At 42.0% G+C, this 21,821-nt stretch overlaps 1 protein-coding gene across 1 annotated transcript; it reads right to left on the minus strand.

Moving 5' to 3' along the window:
* LOC143805599 (granzyme A-like) lies at positions 1-20,611 on the minus strand. Its single transcript, XM_077285108.1, has 5 exons — positions 20,471-20,611; positions 14,971-15,124; positions 4,224-4,368; positions 2,496-2,756; positions 1-1,741 (listed from the first exon to the last, which is right to left on the minus strand). Exons 1-5 carry the CDS (start codon positions 20,538-20,540, stop codon positions 1,583-1,585), a joined length of 789 nt encoding a protein of 262 aa, XP_077141223.1. The 5' UTR covers positions 20,541-20,611; the 3' UTR covers positions 1-1,582.
* Positions 20,612-21,821: the final 1,210 nt, after the last annotated feature.

Raw genomic sequence — 21,821 nt, forward strand, 5'->3', positions numbered from 1 at the left:
TTGCTAATATGCTAAAAAAAACTGTATTAAGGTTCATGATTATTTTTATTCTTTTTAAAAACTGATGTTTTTTAATTACTGTATATGTGAATGATGATTGTGCGCACAAAATGTTTTAAATATTGTAACATCTGTAAATAATAACAGTAGTTCATGTCCAGCACTAAATCTCGAAACTAAAAATATATTAACTTTATTATTCCATTAAAAGGATGATGCATCAAAAAACATACAAGTTTAAAAACAGAACATCCTGAAAAACCTACACATTTTGAACCTGAAATGATAACTTGTTCGTAATCATGGAACCATAATTAAGAACCGGGTATCTTTTCAGGTTCTAAGTGCGTAGGTTTTTCACAATGTCCTGGTATTAAACTTGTGTTTTTTGATACATCATCCTTTTATTGGAATAATAAGGTTAATATATTTTTATTTAGAGATTTAGTGCTATACAGAAATTATTGTTTTTCTACATATATAATCTTCATTATCGCCAACCAGGATCCGATGTCTGTGCACTTCTTGAGAGTCTGTGAATGTGCATGAGGTGAGCTGAACAATTCCCATCATTTTATTTTTTGTAAATAATGTAAAAAAAGGCTGATTTATGATGTCAAGCCATGGCATACACATGAGATGACGGCTCCCGTACTCCGAAAATATGTCTGGTTAACATCACCGAACTTCAAATCATTTGGGGAAGAAGGATTTTGTGATTTTTTACTCCCATAATTCTTAGGTTGATTATCTGTGTTCTAGAATGATAATATTGTAAATCCTGGATTCATATGCTGTGCTCTCAATAAAATAAGGTGAAGGCAACCAACCTGGACTCATTTTGGTGTGATGTACTGGAAAATAAGTCAAATCCAGGAGACCGTACCTTGCAATTTACAGGACTTAAAAGAACAGCTACTTCTAACATCTTGGAGCCAGAAATCACAAGACCCCTTCAGAGGTCCTGTGGAGTTCTTACCTTGGTGGGTCGCAGCTGTTTTGGTGGCAAAAGGGAGACCAACACAATATATGACTGACTCATCAATAGTCATTAGACATAACAATATGACATAGATATTATAAAAGTATGTAAAAAATAAATCTTAGATAAGTTTTTTTGGCTAGATTTGAATAAAAAAGCATTTTCAGGGTAATGGTCCACCGTCCACCTCAATAGTCCATGGCTTCCTGTGAAACTTAGTAGGTTCAAATGAACATTAACTAATCAGGGTTGTCAGAATGCCACAGGTAGGAGGAGGTTCGCAGGGTTCCGGACTACTGCCATGGACCTCTGAATCATTTTGCTAAGCCCTACTTTTCTCCAGCCATGTGACTATTCTTTTCATCGCTTTTTATTGCTCAAGAAATAAAAATGTAGAAGACTCGAAGTCTTCCCATGTAAAAGTTACAACAATATAGAAAATACTACATGATATAAAATACATAGGATTGTTTTCAGGGTAGGATGATTTGCTCCTATTCACTGCATTGTATTCTGTTTTAGAAAATCAAACTTTTCGTGAATTAATGATCAGAACAAAATATAATCTATGCCAATCATTTTCTTTATCTCCATGAAGCTCTAGGAATACTTGAGGATCGTGCTGTTTATCCAACTAACATATTCCTCAGTCAGGCGGGTGAAGATGGATGCATCGTTTTGTCGTCCACACACATTTTGCCCAAAAGAAGTGACTCCTCTAAAAAAACCATTGCAAATTAAAGGACCACCTGAGTCTCCCTGTAAAAAAAGGAGTCGAAATAATTACATTTTGTGTAGTAAATTCACTGGAATATTTTATGTCTGAATGTGTAAAATATCTGGATAATAGGATGTCTAGGACACGAGGACAGTTGAAGGAGTAGGTGGAAAAGACATTCAGTGGCTCAAGGCACGTTTTTGGTCAGATTCTCAGGAGATCTAGGGCTAAAAGCTTTACAGTAACCAGTGTTCTGCCTTATGGTCATGGACATATCTCAGATTCAGACTACATGGATATGAGCCCATGTACTGCCTTTAAGTGCTTTTAGCATAGAGGTACACAAATTTACTTCCCATGTTATGGAAGTATTCTCTCAGAGAAGCATTGCCAGAGGAAATTGTGGAGTAAATTGGAGTTCAGTGATATAGACCCCATTGGCACTCCTTTTGCTGCATACAGGGTCTTTTTACTTGACATTGCTGTGTGCATGAGCGCTAATTGTAAGATACAAGACCAGGACTTAGAACTAATCACAGAAGATTAAAAAATGGCTGGTTAACATCACCGCACCGTAAATCACAACACATGCATACTTAGCCAAGCTGGGCATTCATGTATTTGGAGAATTGGGCGATATAGCTGCACACCACTGTCTGATCTGCATGGTCAGATTTAGCACCAAGGTCACATGTGTGTAGGGACTTGAGTCTAATCTGAGCATGTGGAAATTATAACAACGATACTATGAACGAATACAGAACAAAGAGTAATATAAACAGAGCTGACACTTACTGTACAGGTGTCTTGTCCCTTTGGTCCCACAACGGTGCATATTAAATTGTTGGTGATATTAGCTTTTTTTCCCCAACGTCCCTGACATGTCTTTCTGTCCAGAACATTGATATTCACTTCCCTCAGAAACTCAGCATTATCTTTTCTTTCAGTCCATCCCCATCCTGCTGTTTCGCAAACTGTTCCTGCTGCCGTGTCCTCAAATGTATTTGGCAATTGGAGCAGCTGAACAGTTTTTCCAAGTTTCGCCGAATCATTTAACTAGAAAAGAATTACATAACATAACACATTGTATGAAACATATCAAGTATATAGAACTTTTATGAAGGATTGTATGACTCTAAGTGAAAACCGTATTTTTCAACTCTCCAGGATTCTGGCATCGCCAAGTAAACTGGGCGACTTTATGGACTCCCAAGAGTTGGTGAATCTCCCGAGCACCATAAAAGCCTTCAGGAACCTTCCTGAAAGTTTCCAGTGCATGCTATCAGGAGGCTTCATCATTTTAAAGAGCCTTGGTGTTCAAATATGCATTCAGGGGGTGGGAAATACCACGAAAATAGAAGGAGTATATCTCGTATAAGGGTGTGGGTATAAAAAAAGGTGTGCATTTTACTTTGCCAACACACCCACATCACTTTTTGACATTATAATGGTGAAAATATAATCTTCTCAAGCCAATTGTGACCTGTGATCATGAAGGTATTCGCTGTCTCTTGTAGGTTCCTGAATAATCAAACATCAAGTCTTGGCTGGTACATAGCAACAATCCAAGAATGCAGTAGACAACAAATCTAAATTTGCTTGTATCTGTGTTTTTCACAAAATTTTCTTCAGTTTGCTGCTTGTTAAAGGCTATAGTCAACCAATCTCTCTCTTTCCCTCCCTTCAGTAGGCTGTAGTATGTACACTACCTGTGACACATTGCATGCTGCCGCACAGTGCAATGTCTGCAGCCTTTATCTTTGATGCTTTTCCTGTGCCTTTGACTCAACAAAACCCTAGTTTCTAAAGATTTGGAGACAACTCCCAGTATGATATCTTAGCAAAGTATAAGAAATCAATTTGAGGATTTTATCTATCTAGCTTAGTTTCTCCTACAGGTATTACCAGGCTTAGAATAAAAAATCGGAATAAAACAATGGGTACAAATTAATAAAAAGATGAATACTTATTCCCTATAACCCAGTGGCTCCAGCACAGTCCACTTTGGTGGTCTCTGGCAGGAAAAGAAGCAAAGAGGTCCTGTTTTTGGTCACCTGACAGCTGAGACCTGTGATTGTCGCTGTAAAAGTTCAAGAGACTGAAATGGTATTTCAGCACGTGTCTACTTTGTTTCTATACAGTAGCTGTAGAGTTATGTATCATTAAAAATATTTCCAGATCTCATCTCACGGAAGTCAGTGTGTTGGGGAGGGACAGAGCAGACTGCCCTGTGAAATGAGATCCGTAAGTGTTTGTAATGATACACAACTCTACAGCTATTGTATTGAGATAATGCAGAGCTGAGCTATTGTATGTATTATTACAAACACAGATCTTTGCAAGCTAATATCTATGCAATGGAGTGGAGAAATTAAAATATGAAAACTGAATTTTACTCAGCTCTATAGCCATTGATATGCTGAAACTTGTGAAAGGTCCTTTTGATTTGGTTATATATGGTGTAGTGCTCTATATGTTAATCACATGGCTAATATATTACATACAAGGCTGAATATTTCTTACTTTCATAAGTCGAATGTCATTTTTCAAATTTTGTCTGTTATATTTTGGATGTGGGAAAGATTTTTTAATGCTAAACTTCTGAACCCCAGCTTCATTTCCTTCCAATGAATGAGCCCCAAGACTAACAGTTGTCTGACTCCACCACCTAGAAATAGATAAGATTACTCATTATTATTATTATTACTTAGTATTATTATATCGTATTATATATAGTGTTATTGGTATAGTATAATATAGCATATATACAGCTCTGGCAAAAATTAAGAGGCCACTGCAAACTTTTCAGTTTGATTTTTCTCTTTATAGGTATATTTTTGAGTAAAATGTAAATTGCTATTTTATTCTATAAACTACTGACAACATGTCTTCGAATTTCCAAGCAATACATTTTGTATTTATTTTCAGAAATTGAGAAAAGATCAAAATAACAAAAAAAATGCAGTGCTTGCAGACCTCAAGTAATGCTAAGAAAACAAGTTCATAATCATTTAGAAACAACAATACTAATGTTTTAACTCAGGAAGAGTTCAGAAATCAATATTTTGTGGAATAACCATGATTTTTAATCACAGCTTTCATGCGTCTTGGCATGCTTTCCACCAGTCTTTCACACTACTTTTGGGTGACCTTATGCCACTCCTGGTACAAAAATTTAAGCAGTTCTTCTTTGTTTGATGGCATGTGACTATCCATCTTCCTCTTGATTACACTCCAGAGGTTTTCAATGGGGTTCAGGTCTGGAGATTGGGCTGGCAATGACAGGAATATGATGTGGTGGTCCTTCATCCACACATTGATTGACTTTGCTGTGGGGCATGGCGCTCAGAGTTGGGGAACATTGCCTGAGCAGAAGCAATCAACTGTTTTTCCAGGATAACCTTGTATGCGGCTTGATTTATATGTCCTTCACAAAGTTTAACCTGTCCAATTCCAGCCTTGCAGAAGCATCCCCAGATAATCACCGATCCTCCACCAAATTTCACAGTGGGTGCAAGACACTGTGGCTTGTACGCCTCTCCAGGTTTCCGTCTAACCATTAGATGACCAGGTGTTGGGCAAAGCTGAAAATAGACTCATCAGAGAAGATTACCTTACTCCAGTCCTCTACGGTCCAATCCTTATGGTCTTTGGCAAACTTCAGCCTGGCTCTCCTTTGCTTCTCTTTGCTGAAAGGCTTTTTTCTAGCTTTACATGACTTGAGCCCTGCCTCTAGGAGCCTGTTGCGATCTGTTCTTGCCGTGCACTTCACCCTAGCTGCCATTTGCCATTCCTTTTGTAGGTCACTTAATGTCATCCTGCATTTGCTGAGTGACATTCGAATAAGATGAAGGTCATCCTGGTCCGTGGCTAGTCGTTTTCACCCTCTGCCGGTCTGTAGCTTCGTTGTCCCCAATGTCTGCTGCTTGACCTTGTTGTAATGGACTGCTGTCTTAGAAATTTTAAGGATGAAGGCAACGTAATACTCACTGTATCCCTCTGCTAGTAAAGCCATAATTGAGCCCTTCTTTTCCTCACTCAAGACTTGTCAACTCCTTTGGCATGGTTAACAGTTCTTTTTTCATTCCTATTACTTTTGGGATATTACTAGCACTTGTTTTGCCATCGAGCTTGTCCTATTGCAAGATGATTGTGAACACCATGGCAGTTTTTTTATACTTTTTGCCCAGAGGACAGAACCTGGGAGCTTGTGGAGCACATTCGACCACCGCTGCTCATTGCAGCTTTTGAACGTAGCGAGGCCCAGGGAGGGGGGCCCTAGGAGGGGGGTAATGTTAGGTGTCGAGTTCCCGCCTCCACACAGGGGGAATCTCGAACCATGTCTGCTGCGGTCTCCCATTCTTCACCAGCCGCAGCGGAGCCTACTCAGTGGAGACGTCAGTCCCAGCATCTGGCTCAAGCTGATACTGTGCAACTGGTTACTGCTGCCTTTCCAGGCTCTGCCTTTGTAGCCAGCACTGATCAGCAGCGAGCAGGTCTTTCTGGGTCCTGCTTTTCCCATACTGAGCATGCCCATGGGACGACCTCCCATTGGAGTCGGGGGTCACATGCTGAGGTCCTGTTGCACCTCCTATTGGACCATCTGGAAGGTCCCGTAGCACTACTGCTATAAAAGGTTCGCATGGCCGCTCAGCCATGCACTAGTGTATACTTGAAAACGTGTGTGTGTAGATGTGTGAAAGTCGCTCTTTAATCATCCCCCTTCCTAGTGTTGTTGTTTGCTAACGTATGGTGGATGTTTGCTATCTAGCGCCCGACAGTGCCATCTGCACACTAAGCACACATTACAGTGCCTTTGCAGTGCCTGCTTATACGGCACCGTGGGCAATCAGTGCGCCTTCCTGACAGCTTGTCAGTGTAGGGTGGGAATTCCCGCTTGGACTCAGCATCTGACTCGGGGCGTCCTCAGGCGCGGGCTCAAAAGCCACTGAGGGTCAGAGCGAGTCCAATCACCAGCTTAGTTGTGGAGATTCATAAGGATCCCACTAATGTCTTTCAGCTGCACCCTGTGACTGCTAACGGGGCGCAGCATATTTGTGGTGACTCTGTGAAGCAACAGAGTTTGCTTCTATTCACACTGGGTGAGGTGTAACCCATGTGTGAGCAAGAGTCCATCCGCCATTACTCAGCAGCAGGTGTCATCTCTGCACGGTGGACCCCGGACTGCGAACGCACCTCATATTCCCTATTACTATTATTTGGTGCATTCCGCCAGTCCTAACAGTGGGGACCCTGTTGTGAATTCTGTTTGTGGGCTCCCTCTGGTGGCTACTGGTGGTACTGGCTGACTTCTGTCCCTTATTTCCAGTTCACCTGTTCCCATCAGGAAATGGGAGTTTCCTATATAGTCTGGCTTTTCAGTCATTCTAGTGCCGGCTATCAATGTTACCAGAGTTCCTCTGTGCTTGCTACCTGCTCCAAGTCTGCTAATTCAGCTAAGTTGGATCATTTGTATTTTTGTATGTTTTTGTCCAGCGTGCATCTATATGAACCTTGCTGCTGGAAGCTCTAGTGAACTGAAATGACCACTCCGGTATCATGAGTTGATATCGGAGTAAAAGTAATTTCAGGATGGTATTTTGCAGGGTTTTTGAGTTGACCGCGAAGTCCTCTTTTGTATTTTCTGCTATCTAGTTAGTGGACCTCTCTTTGCTGAACCTGTATTCATACTACGTACGTGCTTTCCTCTCAACTAACCGTCATTATATGTTGGGGGCTGCTATCACTTTGGGGTTTCCCTGGAGGCAAGCCAGGTCTGTGTTTTCCTCTATTAGGGGTAGCTAGATCTCCGGCTGGTGCGAGACATCTAGGGATAAAACGTAGGTATGTTCCCCGGCTATTGTTAGTTGTGCGTTAGGTTTAGCATCGTGGTCAGCTTAGATTCCATCTTCCTAGAGCTAGTCCTGTTTTTGACTATGTCCCTGCCATTGGGAATCATGACAGTATAGCCGGCCACAATATATTGGCTGAAGAAAGAGAGAAAAGAAGTTTCCTGACCCTTTTTTTTTTTTTTGTGTGTTCTGAAGTTCTGTCTAGCCATAATTGCAGCCTGCTGCTTTTTTCTCCTCTTAATCCCTGAATGGCTCAGGTCTCAGCTGTTGAAAGATGGATATCCAGAGTTTAGTTTCAAATCTGGATAATCTTGCTTCTAAGGTGCAAAATATACAAGACTTTGTCATACATGCTTCTATGCCTGAACCTAAGATTCCTATGCCAGAGTTTTTTTCTGGAGATAGATCTCGTTTTTTGAATTTCAAGTACAATTGTAAATTGTATCTGTCTCTGAGACCTCACTCCGCTGGAAACCCTGCTCAGCAGGTTAAGATTGTTATTTCCTTGTTGCGGGGTGACCCCCAGAATTGGGCATTTGCATTGGCGCCAGGGGATCCTGCGCTGCTCAGTGTTGATGCGTTTTTTCTGGCGCTGGGGTTGCTCTATGAGGAACCTAATTTGGAGATTCAGGCAGAGAAAGCCTTGATGGCCCTCTCTCAGGGGCATGATGAAGCTGAAATATATTGTCAAAAATTTCGAAAATGGTCTGTGCTTACTCAGTGGAATGAGTGCGCCCTGGCGGCGAATTTCAGAGAGGGTCTCTCAGACGCCGTTAAGGATGTCATGGTGGGGTTTCCTACGCCCACAGGTCTGAATGAGTCCATGACAATGGCTATTCAGATTGACCGGCGTTTGCGGGAGCGCAAACCTGTGCACCATTTGGCAGTGTCCTCTGAGCGGGCTCCGGAGAATATGCAATGTGATAGAATTCTGTCCAGAAGCGAACGGCAGAATTACAGGCGTAAAAAAGGGTTGTGCTTCTATTGTGGCGATTCTGCTCATGTTATATCAGCATGCTCTAAACGCACAAAAAAGGTTGATAAATCTTTTGCAATGGGCACTTTGCAGTCTAAGTTTATTTTGTCTGTGACTTTGATTTGTTCGTTATCTTCTATTACCGTGGATGCCTTTGTGGATTCAGGCGCCTCCCTGAGTCTTATGGATTGGTCCTTTGCCAGGCGTTGTGGGTTTAGTCTAGAACCTTTGGAAGTCCCTATTCCTTTAAAGGGTATCGACTCTACACCACTGGCTAGGAATAAACCACAATACTGGACACAAGTGACTATGTGTATGACTCCTGACCATCGGGAGGTGATTCGCTTGCTTGTATTGTATAACTTGCATGATGTCTTAGTGCTTGGATTGCCATGGTTACAAACTCATAACCCAGTCCTTGACTGGAAAACAGTGTCTGTGGTAAGCTGGGGATGTCAGGGGGCTCATGGGGAGGTACCTTTGGTTTCCATTGCTTCATCTACTCCCTCTGAGGTTCCGGCATTTTTGTCTGACTACTGTGATGTTTTTGAGGAGCCTAAAATTAGTTCTCTTCCTCCTCACAGGGATTGCGATTGTGCTATAGATTTGATTCCTGGCAGCAAATTTCCTAAAGGTCGCTTGTTCAATCTGTCAGTTCCGGAACATGCTGCTATGCGAGAGTATATTAAAGAGTCCTTGGAAAAGGGACATATTCGTCCTTCCTCATCCCCTTTAGGAGCAGGTTTTTTTTTCGTGGGTAAAAAGGATGGCTCCCTGAGGCCTTGTATTGATTATCGGCTGTTGAATAAGATCACAGTTAAATACCAGTATCCTTTGCCACTATTGACTGATTTGTTTGCCCGTATTAAGGGGGCAAGGTGGTTCTCTAAGATTGATCTTCGGGGTGCGTATAATTTGGTGCGAATTAAACAGGGAGACGAGTGGAAAACTGCATTTAATACGCCCGAGGGCCATTTTGAGTATTTGGTAATGCCTTTTGGTCTTTCTAATGCCCCTTCAGTCTTTCAGTCCTTTATGCACAATATTTTCCGTGAATATCTGGATAAATTTATGATTGTGTATTTGGATGATATTTTGATTTTTTCGGATGACTGGGAGTCGCATGTTCAACAGGTTAGGAAGGTTTTTCAGGTTTTACGGGCCAATTCTTTGTTTGTAAAGGGTTCAAAGTGTATTTTTGGGGTTCAGAAGATATCTTTTTTGGGGTATATTTTTTCCCCTTCTTCTATTGAGATGGATCCTGTCAAGGTTCGGACTATTTGTGATTGGACGCAGCCTACTTCTCTGAAGAGTCTTCAGAAATTCTTGGGCTTTGCTAATTTCTATCGTCGATTCATAACTGGTTTTTCTAGTGTTGTTAAGCCTCTGACTGATTTGACTAAGAAGGGTGCTGATGTTGCCAATTGGTCCTCTGCGGCTGTGGAGGCCTTTCGGGAGCTTAAGCGCCGCTTTTCTTCTGCCCCTGTGTTGCGCCAGCCTGATGCTTCACTCCCTTTTCAGGTCGAGGTTGATGCTTCCGAGATTGGAGCTGGGGCGGTTTTGTCGCAGAGAAGTTCCGATTGCTCAGTGATGAGACCATGTGCGTTCTTCTCTCGAAAATTTTCGCCCGCTGAGCGAAATTATGATGTTGGTAATCGGGAGCTCTTGGCCATGAAGTGGGCATTTGAGGAGTGGCGTCATTGGCTTGAGGGTGCCAGACATCAGGTGGTGGTCTTGACTGACCACAAGAATCTGATTTACCTTGAGTCTGCCAGGCGTCTGAATCCTAGACAAGCGCGCTGGTCGTTGTTTTTCTCTCGGTTTAATTTTGTGGTCTCGTATCTGCCAGGTTCAAAGAATGTGAAGGCAGATGCCCTTTCTAGGAGTTTTGAGCCTGACTCTCCTGGTGATTCTGAGCCTATGGGGATCCTTAAGGATGGAGTAATATTGTCTGCTGTCTCTCCAGACTTGCGACGTGCTTTGCAGGAGTTTCAGGTGGATAGGCCTGACCGTTGTCCGCCTGGGAGACTGTTTGTTCCAGATGAGTGGACCAGTCGAGTCATTTCGGAGGTGCATTCTTCTGCGTTGGCAGGTCACCCTGGAATCTTTGGTACCAGGGATTTGGTGGCCAGGTCCTTCTGGTGGCCTTCCCTGTCTCGGGATGTGCGTACTTTTGTGCAGTCTTGTGATGTTTGTGCTCGGGCCAAGCCTTGCTGTTCTCGGGCCAGTGGATTGTTGTTGTCTTTGCCTATTCCGAAGAGGCCTTGGACACACACCTCTATGGACTTTATTTCGGATGTCCCGGTTTCTCAGAAAATATCCGTCATTTGGGTGGTGTGTGACCGTTTTTCTAAGATGGTTCATTTGGTACCCTTGCCCAAGTTGCCGTCTTCATCGGAGTTGGTTCCTTTATTTTTTCAGAATGTGGTCCGTCTACATGGTATCCCGGAAAACATCGTTTCCGATAGGGGATCCCAATTTGTGTCTAGATTCTGGCGGGCGTTCTGTGCCAGGATGGGCATTGATTTGTCTTTTTCGTCTGCATTCCATCCTCAGACTAATGGCCAGACGGAGCGAACTAATCAGACCTTGGAGACTTATTTGAGGTGTTTTGTGTCTGCTGATCAGGATGATTGGGTCGCCTTTTTGCCATTGGCAGAGTTTGCCCTCAATAATCGGGCCAGTTCTGCCACTCTGGTTTCTCCGTTCTTTTGCAATTCAGGGTTTCACCCTCGTTTTTCATCTGGCCAGGTGGAATCTTCGGATTGTCCTGGAGTGGACACTATGGTGGATGGATTGCATCGGATTTGGAGTCGTGTGGTGGACAATTTGAAGTTGTCTCAGGAGAAGACTCAGCAGTTTGCTAATCGTCGTCGTCGTTTGGGTCATCGTCTTCGTGTTGGGGACTTGGTGTGGTTATCTTCTCGCTTCGTCCCTATGAAGGTCTCTTCTCCTAAGTTTAAACCTCGGTTTATAGGTCCTTATAAGATTTTGGAGATTCTTAATCCTGTGTCTTTTTGTTTGGACCTACCAGCTTCTTTCACTATTCATAATGTCTTCCATCGGTCGTTGTTGCGGAGGTACGAAGTACCGGTTGTTCCTTCTGTTGAGCCTCCTGCTCCTGTGCTCGTGGAGGGGGAATTGGAGTATGTTCTGGAGAAGATTTTGGACTCTCGCGTTTCCAGACGGCGACTTCAATATTTGGTTAAATGGAAGGGATACGGTCAGGAAGATAATTCTTGGGTGACTGCCTCTGATGTTCATGCCTCTGATTTGGTTCGCGCCTTTCATAGGGCTCATCCAGATCGCCCTGGTGGTTCTCATGAGGGTTCCGTGCCCCCTCCTCAAGGGGGGGTACTGTTGTGAATTCTGTTTGTGGGCTCCCTCTGGTGGCTACTGGTGGTACTGGCTGACTTCTGTCCCTTATTTCCAGTTCACCTGTTCCCATCAGGAAATGGGAGTTTCCTATATAGTCTGGCTTTTCAGTCATTCTAGTGCCGGCTATCAATGTTACCAGAGTTCCTCTGTGCTTGCTACCTGCTCCAAGTCTGCTAATTCAGCTAAGTTGGATCATTTGTATTTTTGTATGTTTTTGTCCAGCGTGCATCTATATGAACCTTGCTGCTGGAAGCTCTAGTGAACTGAAATGACCACTCCGGTATCATGAGTTGATATCGGAGTAAAAGTAATTTCAGGATGGTATTTTGCAGGGTTTTTGAGTTGACCGCGAAGTCCTCTTTTGTATTTTCTGCTATCTAGTTAGTGGGCCTCTCTTTGCTGAACCTGTATTCATACTACGTACGTGCTTTCCTCTCAACTAACCGTCATTATATGTTGGGGGCTGCTATCACTTTGGGGTTTCCCTGGAGGCAAGCCAGGTCTGTCTTTTCCTCTATTAGGGGTAGCTAGATCTCCGGCTGGTGCGAGACATCTAGGGATAAAACGTAGGTATGTTCCCCGGCTATTGTTAGTTGTGCGTTAGGTTTAGCATCGCGGTCAGCTTAGATTCCATCTTCCTAATAATAATAATAATAATAATCTTTATTTATATAGCGCCAACATATTCCGCAGCGCTTTACAGTTTAACAGTTTCAAACACAACAGTCATAGGTAACAATGTTAACAATACTAGAGCTAGTCCTGTTTTTTACTATGTCCCTGCCATTGGGAATCATGACAGGACCCTCTATTCTTGATAACTAGCCTTGCTGAAGCTGACAGCTGAGGGTTGCAGCCCCCAGCTGTGAATTTTGCCTAGCTGGTTAAGAAAAATACAGGGGAACCCAAGCCCTTTTTTTTAAAATTATTTATTTACAGCACAGTGGCTGATGAATACTCCTGCTCTCACTGTTATTAGAAGCATCAGGTGTCAGATGTTGGGAGCAGATGTCCCATCAGCTGACATTTTCCTTGGGGGTGTGCTGATTCCCATTGCCAAATCACCAATGCACTTCTAGGGTAATTTGCATGTGTCTTTAAAGCTTGATTTCTCAGAACTGGCAAATCAGATTACGACAAGACAAGTGCCATTTTTATTCTTGTACTAGGACCTACAGTACAGACCAAAAGTTTGGACACACCTTCTCATTTAAAGATTTTTCTGTATTTTCATGACTATGAAAATTGTAAATTCACACTGACGGCTTCAAAACTATGAATTAACACATGTGGAATTATATACTTAACAAAAAAGTGTGAAACAACTGAAAATATGTCTTATATTCTAGGTTCTTCAAAGTAGCCACCTTTTGCTTTGATGACTGCTTTGCACACTCTTGCATTCTCTTGATGAGCTTCAAGAGGTAGTCACCGGAAATGGTCTTCCAACAATCTTGAAGGAGTTCCCAGAGATGCTTAGCACTTGTTGGCCCTTTTGCCTTTACTCTGCGGTCCTGCTCACCCCAAACCATCTTGATTGGGTTCAGGTCTGGCATAGCACCCCATCACTCTCCTTCTTGGTCAAATAGCCCTTACACAGCCTGGAGGTGTGTTTGGGGTCATTGTCCTGTTGAAAAATAAATGATGGTCCAACTAAACGCAAACCGGATGGAATAGCATTCCGCTGCAAGATGCTGTGGTAGCCATGCTGGTTCAGTATGCCTTCAATTTTGAATAAATCCCCAACAGTGTCACCAGCAAAGCACCCCCACACCATCACACCTCCTCCTCCATGCTTCACGGTGGGAACCAGGCATGTAGAGTCCATCTGTTCACCTTTTTCTGTGTCGCACAAAGACACGGTAGTTGGAACCAAAGATCTCAAATTTGGACTCATCAGATCAAAGCACAGATTTCCACTGGCCTAATGTCCATTCCTTGTGTTCTTTAGCCCAAACAAGTCTCTTCTGCTTGTTGCCTATCCTTAGCAGTGGTTTCCTAGTAGCTATTTTACCATGAAGGCCTGCTGAACAAAGTCTCCTCTTAACAGTTGTTGAAGAGATGTGTCTGCTGCTAGAACTCTGTGTGGCATTGGCCTGGTCTCTAATCTGAGCTGCTATTAACCTGCAATTTCTGAGGCTGGTGACTCGGATAAACTTATTCTCAGAAGCAGAGGTGACTCTTGGTCTTCCTTTCCTGGGGCGGTCGTCATGTGAGCCAGTTTCTTTGTAGTGCTTGATGGTTTTTGCCACTGCACTTGGGGACACTTTCAAAGTTTTCCCAATTTTTCGGACTGACTGACCTTCATTTCTTAAAGTAATGGACACTCATTTTTCTTTACTTAGCTGCTTTTTTCTTGCCATAATACAAATTCTAACAGTCTATTCAGTAGGACTATCAGCTGTGTATCCACCAGACTTCTGCACAGCACAACTGATGGTCCCAACCCCATTTATAAGGCAAGACATCTCACTTATTAAACCTGACAGGGCTCACCTGTGAAGTGAAAACCATTCCCGGTGACTACCTCTTGAAGCTCATCAAGAGAATGCCAAGAGTGTGCAAAGCAGTCATCAAAGCAAAAGGTGGACACTTTTAAGAAACTAGAATATAAGACATAATTTCAGTTGTTTCACACTTTTTTGTTAAGTATATAATTGCATATGTGTTAATTCATAGTTTTGATGCCTTCAGTGTGAATGTACAATTTTCATAGTCATGAAAATACAGAAAAATCTTTAAATGAGATGGTGTGTCCAAACTTTTGGTCTGTACTGTACACAGCCATATAATTAGTTTTATTTGCAAAATAGTCTGGATAGTTTCTCTAAAAGGTTACTTCTTGCCTTTTCTTGAGATCAGGCTCCCCTCATTTTTGTGATTGTTGAGGGTTTGAAGAGCTGGACCTCCATTGTTCACACTTTTATTGCATATAAAATAGAAAGGACATAACAGTGAAATACAATAGTCATCTGGAGAAGTTCTGTGACATAATTGTACTTTGAACATGGCATGACTTTGTGCAGTGTAAAAAATGGGGGACATTGAATATACCCGTACTTACTTGTGGCAATGCCCTGCAGTCAATACCCAGTTTGGTCTTATTAAACTTCCTCCACAAATCATTTCTTCTGTCTCTGTCTCAAAATATATCAGCGCCATATAAGGTCGAGAGTGAGGAATAGCTTCATTTCCATTGATGATTTTCCATCTTTTACCTAAGAATTAGGGAAAAATAATTTTAAGTCACAAAAATAGAAATATTCATTACAGATATATGCAGATGCAGGAAAGATGAGATTAATTTGTGCCACATATCTTTAACCCATTTACTCCCGAAGGTGGTTTGCACGTTAATGACTGGACCAATTTTTACAATTATGACCACTGTCACTTTATGAGAGTGAGACTTTATAAGGATCCTAGTGATTCTGAGACTGTTTCTTCGTGACATATTCTAGTTCATGATAGTGGTAACATTTCTTCAATATGATTTGTTTTTATTTGTGAAAAAAACTAATTTGACAATAAAATTAAAAATTTTGCAATTTTCAAACTTTGAATTTTCATTCCCTTAAATCACAGAGATATGTCTCACAAAAGAGTTAATAAACAACATTTCCCACATGTCTAATTTACATCAGCACAATTTTGGAACCCAACTTTTTTTTGTTAGGGAGTTATAAGGGCTTAACGTTGACCAGCGATTTTTCATTTTTCCAACAAAATTTACGAAACAATTTTTTTAGGGATGACCTCTCATTTGAAGTCACTTTGAGAGGTCTATATGATAGAAAATTCCCCAAAGTGGCACCATTCTAAAAACTGCACCTCAAGATGCTCAACCCACATTCAAGAAGTTTATTAACCCTTCATTTGCTTCACAGGAATTTTTAGAATGTGGAGAAAAAAATCAACATTTAATTTTTTTTCACAAAACAATTACTTCTGATGCAATTTTTTTTTATTTTGGCAAGGGTAACAGATAAAAATGGACCCCAAAATTTGTTGTGTAATTTCTCCTGAGCAAGCCGATACTCCATATGAGTAAGAAAACGACTGTTTGTGAGAACAGCAGAACTAAGAAGAGGAGGAGCGCCATATGACTTTTTGAATGCAAAATTTGCTGGAACAATTGTTGTACGCCATATCGCGTTTGGAGAACCTCTGATGTGCCGAAACACTGAAAATTCCCCACAGGTGACACCATTTTGGACCCCTCAGGGAGCTGATCTAGATGTGTGGTGAGAACATTGACCTTCAGGTGCTTCACAGAAGTTTATAATGTTGAGTGTGAAAATAAAAAAAAATCACATTTTCCCCACAAATACCACATATACTCGAGTATAAGCCGAGATTTTCAGCCCATTTTTTGGGGCTGAAAGTGCTCCTTTCGGCTTATACTCAAGTCATTGTCCCAGGGGGTCAGCGGGGGAGGGGGAGTGGCAGGAGTGGCGGCTGTCACATCATACTCACCTCCTCCTGGCGCGGTCTCTGCAAGTCCCTGCTTCTCAGATGGTCTCCGGCGCCCGCAGCTCTTCCTGTGTTCAGCGGTCACGTGGTACCGCTCATTAAAATAATGAATATGGACGCGACTCCACTCCCATAGGCGTGGAGCGCAAATTCATTACTTTAATGAGCGGTACCATGTGACCGCTGAACACAGGAACAAGCTGCCGGCGCGCGCCGGAGACCATCAGAGAAGCAGGGAAGTGCAGACCGCGCCAGGAGGGGGTGAGTATAACGGGGGAGGGTGAGCCATGCGATATTCACCTGTCCCCGTTCTGTCTTCCGTGTCCTCTGGCTGTGACTTTCAGGTCAGAGGACCCGATGACGTGTTTAGTGCGTGCGCCGCCCTCTGCTTGAATAGTCACTGCAGAGACCCAGAAGACAGAGCGGCACGTGGCGGTGGAACGGGGAGAGGTGAATATCGCAAGTGCCGGGGGCCTGAGCCAGTGACAACATCGGAACCTGGCCCCCATAGTGCACCGGTGTCCCTGCCTGCTCAGGACACTGCCACCTCTCCCCCAGTGACGAGAGGTGAGTATGTCATTTTTTTTAATTGCATCAGCATCAGGGCATATTATTCTATGGAGCATCTTATGGGGCCCATCATGAACTATATGGAGCAGCTTATGGGGCGAATTTTGTATGGAGCATCTTATGGGGCATTTTTTTGTATGGAGCATTATATGGGGCGTATTTTGTATGGAGCATCTAATGGGGCCCATCATAAACTGTATGGAGCATTATATGGGGCTCTTGATTCAATATGGATATTCAAAAACACTTAACTTACTGATGTCTCAATTAATTTTACTTTTATTGGTATCTATTTTTATTTTTGACATTTACCAGTAGCTGCTGCATTTCCCACCCTAGGCTTATACTTGAGTCATTAAGTTTTCGCAATTTTTTTGTGGCAAAATGAGGGCTCTCGGCTTATACTCGGGTCGGCTTATACTCGAGTATATACGGTATGTTTTTAGAACCACATGTTGCATTTTCATAAGGGTAACAGGAGAAATTGCACCATACAATTTGTAGTGCAATTTCCCCTAAGTACACCGATATCCCAGATGATGGAGAAAACTACTGTTTGGGCACACGGCAGGGCTCAGAAGGGAAGAAACGTCATTTGACTTTTTGAATGTAAAATTTCCTGGAATCATTAGCGGACGTCATGTCCCATTTGGAGAGCCCCTGATGTGCCTAAACAGTGGAAACCCCCCACAAGTGACCCCATTTTGGAAACTAGACCCCTCAAGGAATGTATTTAGATGTGTGGTGAGCACCTTGACCTCCAGGTGCTTTACAGAAGTTTATAATGTTGAGCCGTGAAAATAAAAAAAATCTATTTTCCCCTACAAAAATGTTATTCTGGCACCAAATTTTGCATTTTCGTATGGGTAACAGAAGAAATTGCACCATACAATTTGTTGTGCAATGTTTCCTTAGTACACCTATACTCCATATGTGGGGGAATACTACTTTTGAGGCACAGTGCAAAGCTCAGAAGGGAAGGGGCGCCATATTGAAGCTCAGATTTCACTGGAATGGTTTGAGGGTGCCATGTCACATTGGCAGAGCCCCTGATGTACCAGAAGAACAGAAACTACCTATAAGTGAACTCATTTTACAAACTACACTCCCCAATGAATTCAAATAGGGTTGCAGTGATCATATTAATACCACATGTGCCTCACAGAATTTTATACAATTGAGCTGTGAAAAAAGAATAAATTACATTTTTACCACTAAAATGTTGTTTTAGCCTCAAGTTTTTAATTTTTCTAAGGGCTAATAAGAATTTTTTCTACAACAAACTGAGGTCCATTTTTTCCTGAGTGCGCCAATACCCTACTCGCAATCGGGAAATATTTTTCAGGCACAGGGCAAAGTTCAGAAGGCAAGGAGCACCAGATTTTACTGTTATGGTTTGCAGATGCCATGACCAACTGGGAGAACACATTAGGTTCCAGAACTGCAGAACCCCCCATAAGTGACCCCATTTTACAAACTACACCTTTCAATGAATTCGTCTACAGGTGCAGTGATCATATTCACACCACGGGGGTGTCACAGAATTTTATACCATTGGGCAGTCAAGAAAAAATAACTACATTTTTATCATCAAAATTTAGTTTTAGCCCCAGATTTTACATTTTCACACAAGAAGTGGGTAAAAATGGCACCATAATTATTCTCACAATTTCTACTGAACGTGGCAATATCCCATATGTGGCTGTACAGTACTACTTAGCCATACAGACAGACTTAGGAGGAACGGAGCGCTACTTGCCTCCTGGAGCGCAGATTTTCCTAGAACAGAGCGCCAAATTGCTAGAAGAACAGAATCCCCCCTCAAGGGACCTCATTTTGGAAATTATACTCCTTTGGGAATTTATCTACAAGTGTAGTGATGATTATGACTTCATGGGTGTTTTCCAGAAACATGCAGCAATGAATGTTGTGGAGTGAAAACTGCAAACTGCCATTGTAGTGACCAGTACGCTGTAGTGACCAGTACGTTGCAGTCACCAGTATGTTATGCCCAGCTTGTGATTCTGGAGAATGTGCTTCTGAACCTGTAAGTTAGGCGGGCTCTCATCGCTTCAGAAATGCCAAACATGTGGACACTATATGTGGTTTAGTGTGAGGCTCAGAAGGGAAGGGGCATTTGGATTTTGGTACATAGACCCTTAGCTGCTTATCACAGGAGGGGACATTGATTGACCAGGAGGCTCCTGCTCCTGAGTGACAGCAATGATAAGCTCCTGGTGCTAAAATAATCATTTGAAGCTGAAATCTGTGTTTCAACCCCTACCAAGTGTGTTCAGAAACGCCCGATCTATCAAAATATAAAAAGAAGTAATCCGATCAATAAATGGCGTAGCAAGAAAACATTTTGAAAAGCCAGAGTTATGTTTTTTTGGTCGCTGCAACTTTGCAATAAAATACAATAACAAGTGATCAAAAGATCGTATCTACCATTATATGGTATGTATAAATTTGTCAGCTTGGCGAGCAAAAAATAAGCCCTCATCCACCCCCTGATCCCAAAAATTGGAGATGCTATGGGTCTCGGAAAATGGTGCCAATTTTTTTAACAAGCTTAAATAAAAAAAGAACATATACATGTTTGGTATCTGCACACTTGTAATGACCTGGGGAATCATATTCAGGACAGTTTTAGTATTTAGTGAACGTGGTAAAAAAAATCAAACAATTGTGGAATTGCACTTTTTTTGCAGTTTCACCATACTTGGATTTTTTTTCCTGTTTTCCAGTACATTATATGGTAAAATCAATGGTGTTGTTCAAAAGTACAAATCATCCAGCAAAAAAAACAAGCCCTCACACGGCCATATTGAAAAATAAAAAAGTTAGAAAAAACCAAAAATATCCTATGGATGAAGGGGTTAAAACATAGGTTATACTGAATCTTTTTTCACAAAACTATATATTAATCTGTGCAGCTCCTCTTGCTCTATAACAGAGTGCCTGCAGACTGGACTGGACTGCATTCATGGTGGCAAGTTTCCTTTAAGAGACCGAAGTGTTAAATTCTTTCTCCTGGACTAAAGATTTTGTTTGTGCCCTTGTACTGCATTTAAAAATCCAAAGTGAATTATTAACACCTGCTACTAGAGAGGATTTGGATGGATTTGCAGGACCTGGTCCAGTGTCCACGTTATTATGTGGCTACCGGATTGGAGCCTGGCAATCCGCCTCTTCCTCGCCAGCATACATGGACTTACTTTTCATTAGCTGGCTTGGTGTGATGTCATATATGCGTCACACACAAATTATTAAATAGCACAAGGCCAGCTAATCAAAAGAAGCAGTGATGCTGTCAGGTCAGAGGACATTTGATGGACACCCGTCTGGCGGCCATGGAATAATGATGGACCCATGGTGCTGCAAGTCAACTTGAACCATCTCTATCCTCTGCTTGTAGCAACAGTCACCGGACACGTACGCCATCATGTCACTTCATTAACAGTGAAGAACGGTTGAAATTGAAGAACTAGAGGAAATTGAGTAAAGTTATTGAACCCTACCTTCAGAGACCAGCAGACTTGCTGCAGAGAGAAGAAGGATGAGGAAATGCTTCATGGCTGACGAACTCATTATTTTGATCCGCTGGTCTTTATATAACACATGTGATAGCTACAGTTTAATCTTATCTTCTTAATGTATCATTTCCCATCCTTACTTATGATTTCTATCATACAGGGTAGAGTATATCAGTGTTACTCAACGGGAAATATTGTGCATATCTGATGGTTGATGTATGTGCTATTTCACAATTAGGAGGATATTGCATGGTGCTCACTGTTACTGGATGATCAGTGAAAATTCTCATGGAAAGAAATATTAAAAGTATACTTTAATCATCATAAATTAACACAACAAAAAAGGCAACAGTATTTACCTGCCCAGGTCTCAGAACTAATCTAGTAAACCCATAACATAAAGATGGCGGCAACACAGTTGCAAAATACTGGTGAGACAGCCACTTACAACCTACCAATTCATGGGGGATGATTGCTTAGCATTAAAATTACACAAATGTATAGGGTGCTGATCACACACAGGTAATGCAAAGTATCTGGCTTGCAGCCTATTAGTGACATCCACACTATTAGAATAGGCGGGCTGCCCATCCCATGAGGACAGACACCCTAGTTTACAAGCCCAACATCGATGGGTTTGGCTGCATCTTAAATAAAAAATTGCATGCAAAATATATATAATAAATCTGAAATATTGATCGATATAATTCAATCATTCAGACTAGGGATGAGCGAGTACTAAAATGCTCATGTGCTTGTTGTTAGAACCGAACAATTCCTAATACTCGCATGCTTGTTCTGAGCTTTTTTTCCGGCAGACCCTACAAAGAAGTCTGGGGGGGCAGTGAAAATGTACAAATGGATGGGAAAAATATTTTATAAGTGTAGTTGATGAACTTATACAGTCATAAAGGCTTTGCAAGATGTGCAAAGCCAAACAGAAAATATGATCATGGTCATCCATAGACCCCTGAAAGGCAACAACTGGTGGGGCTCATTAAAATATTGAATATTACAAACGCATTATGAGCTGCTGTCATTTGGTGGTGGGGAAATGTGTTCTAATCCAGGCTTTGTTCATTTTTATGAGGGTGATCCTGTCTGCTTTCTCTGTTGACAGGCAAAAGCACCTGTCTGTTATGACACCCCCAGTAGCACTAAAAACCAGCTCAGGCAAGATGCTTGTGGCTGGGCAACTCAACACCTCCACGGCATAAAGGTATAGCTCATGCCAGGTGTCCAGATTTGTGACCCAATACTTGAAAGTCGCAGCGGAATTAGGGAGTATGCTGGATTTGTTGGCCAGGTATTGCTTGACTATCTTTCAAAAATTTTC

Source organism: Ranitomeya variabilis, chromosome 1 (assembly GCF_051348905.1).
Source record: "Ranitomeya variabilis isolate aRanVar5 chromosome 1, aRanVar5.hap1, whole genome shotgun sequence".
Classification (NCBI taxonomy): Eukaryota; Metazoa; Chordata; class Amphibia; order Anura; family Dendrobatidae; genus Ranitomeya; species Ranitomeya variabilis.

Bases quoted from the DNA above. Each gene is read 5' to 3' on its own strand.
- LOC143805599 (XM_077285108.1), bottom strand. From the start codon at position 20,540: ATGAGTTCGTCAGCCATGAAGCATTTCCTCATCCTTCTTCTCTCTGCA. The intron at 15,125-20,470 runs GTAGGGTTCAAT...CCTAATTCTTAG, and splicing joins AAGTCTGCTGGTCTCTGAAG to GTAAAAGATGGAAAATCATC. The intron at 2,757-4,223 runs GTAAGAAATATT...ATTCTTTTCTAG, and splicing joins ATGACATTCGACTTATGAAA to TTAAATGATTCGGCGAAACT.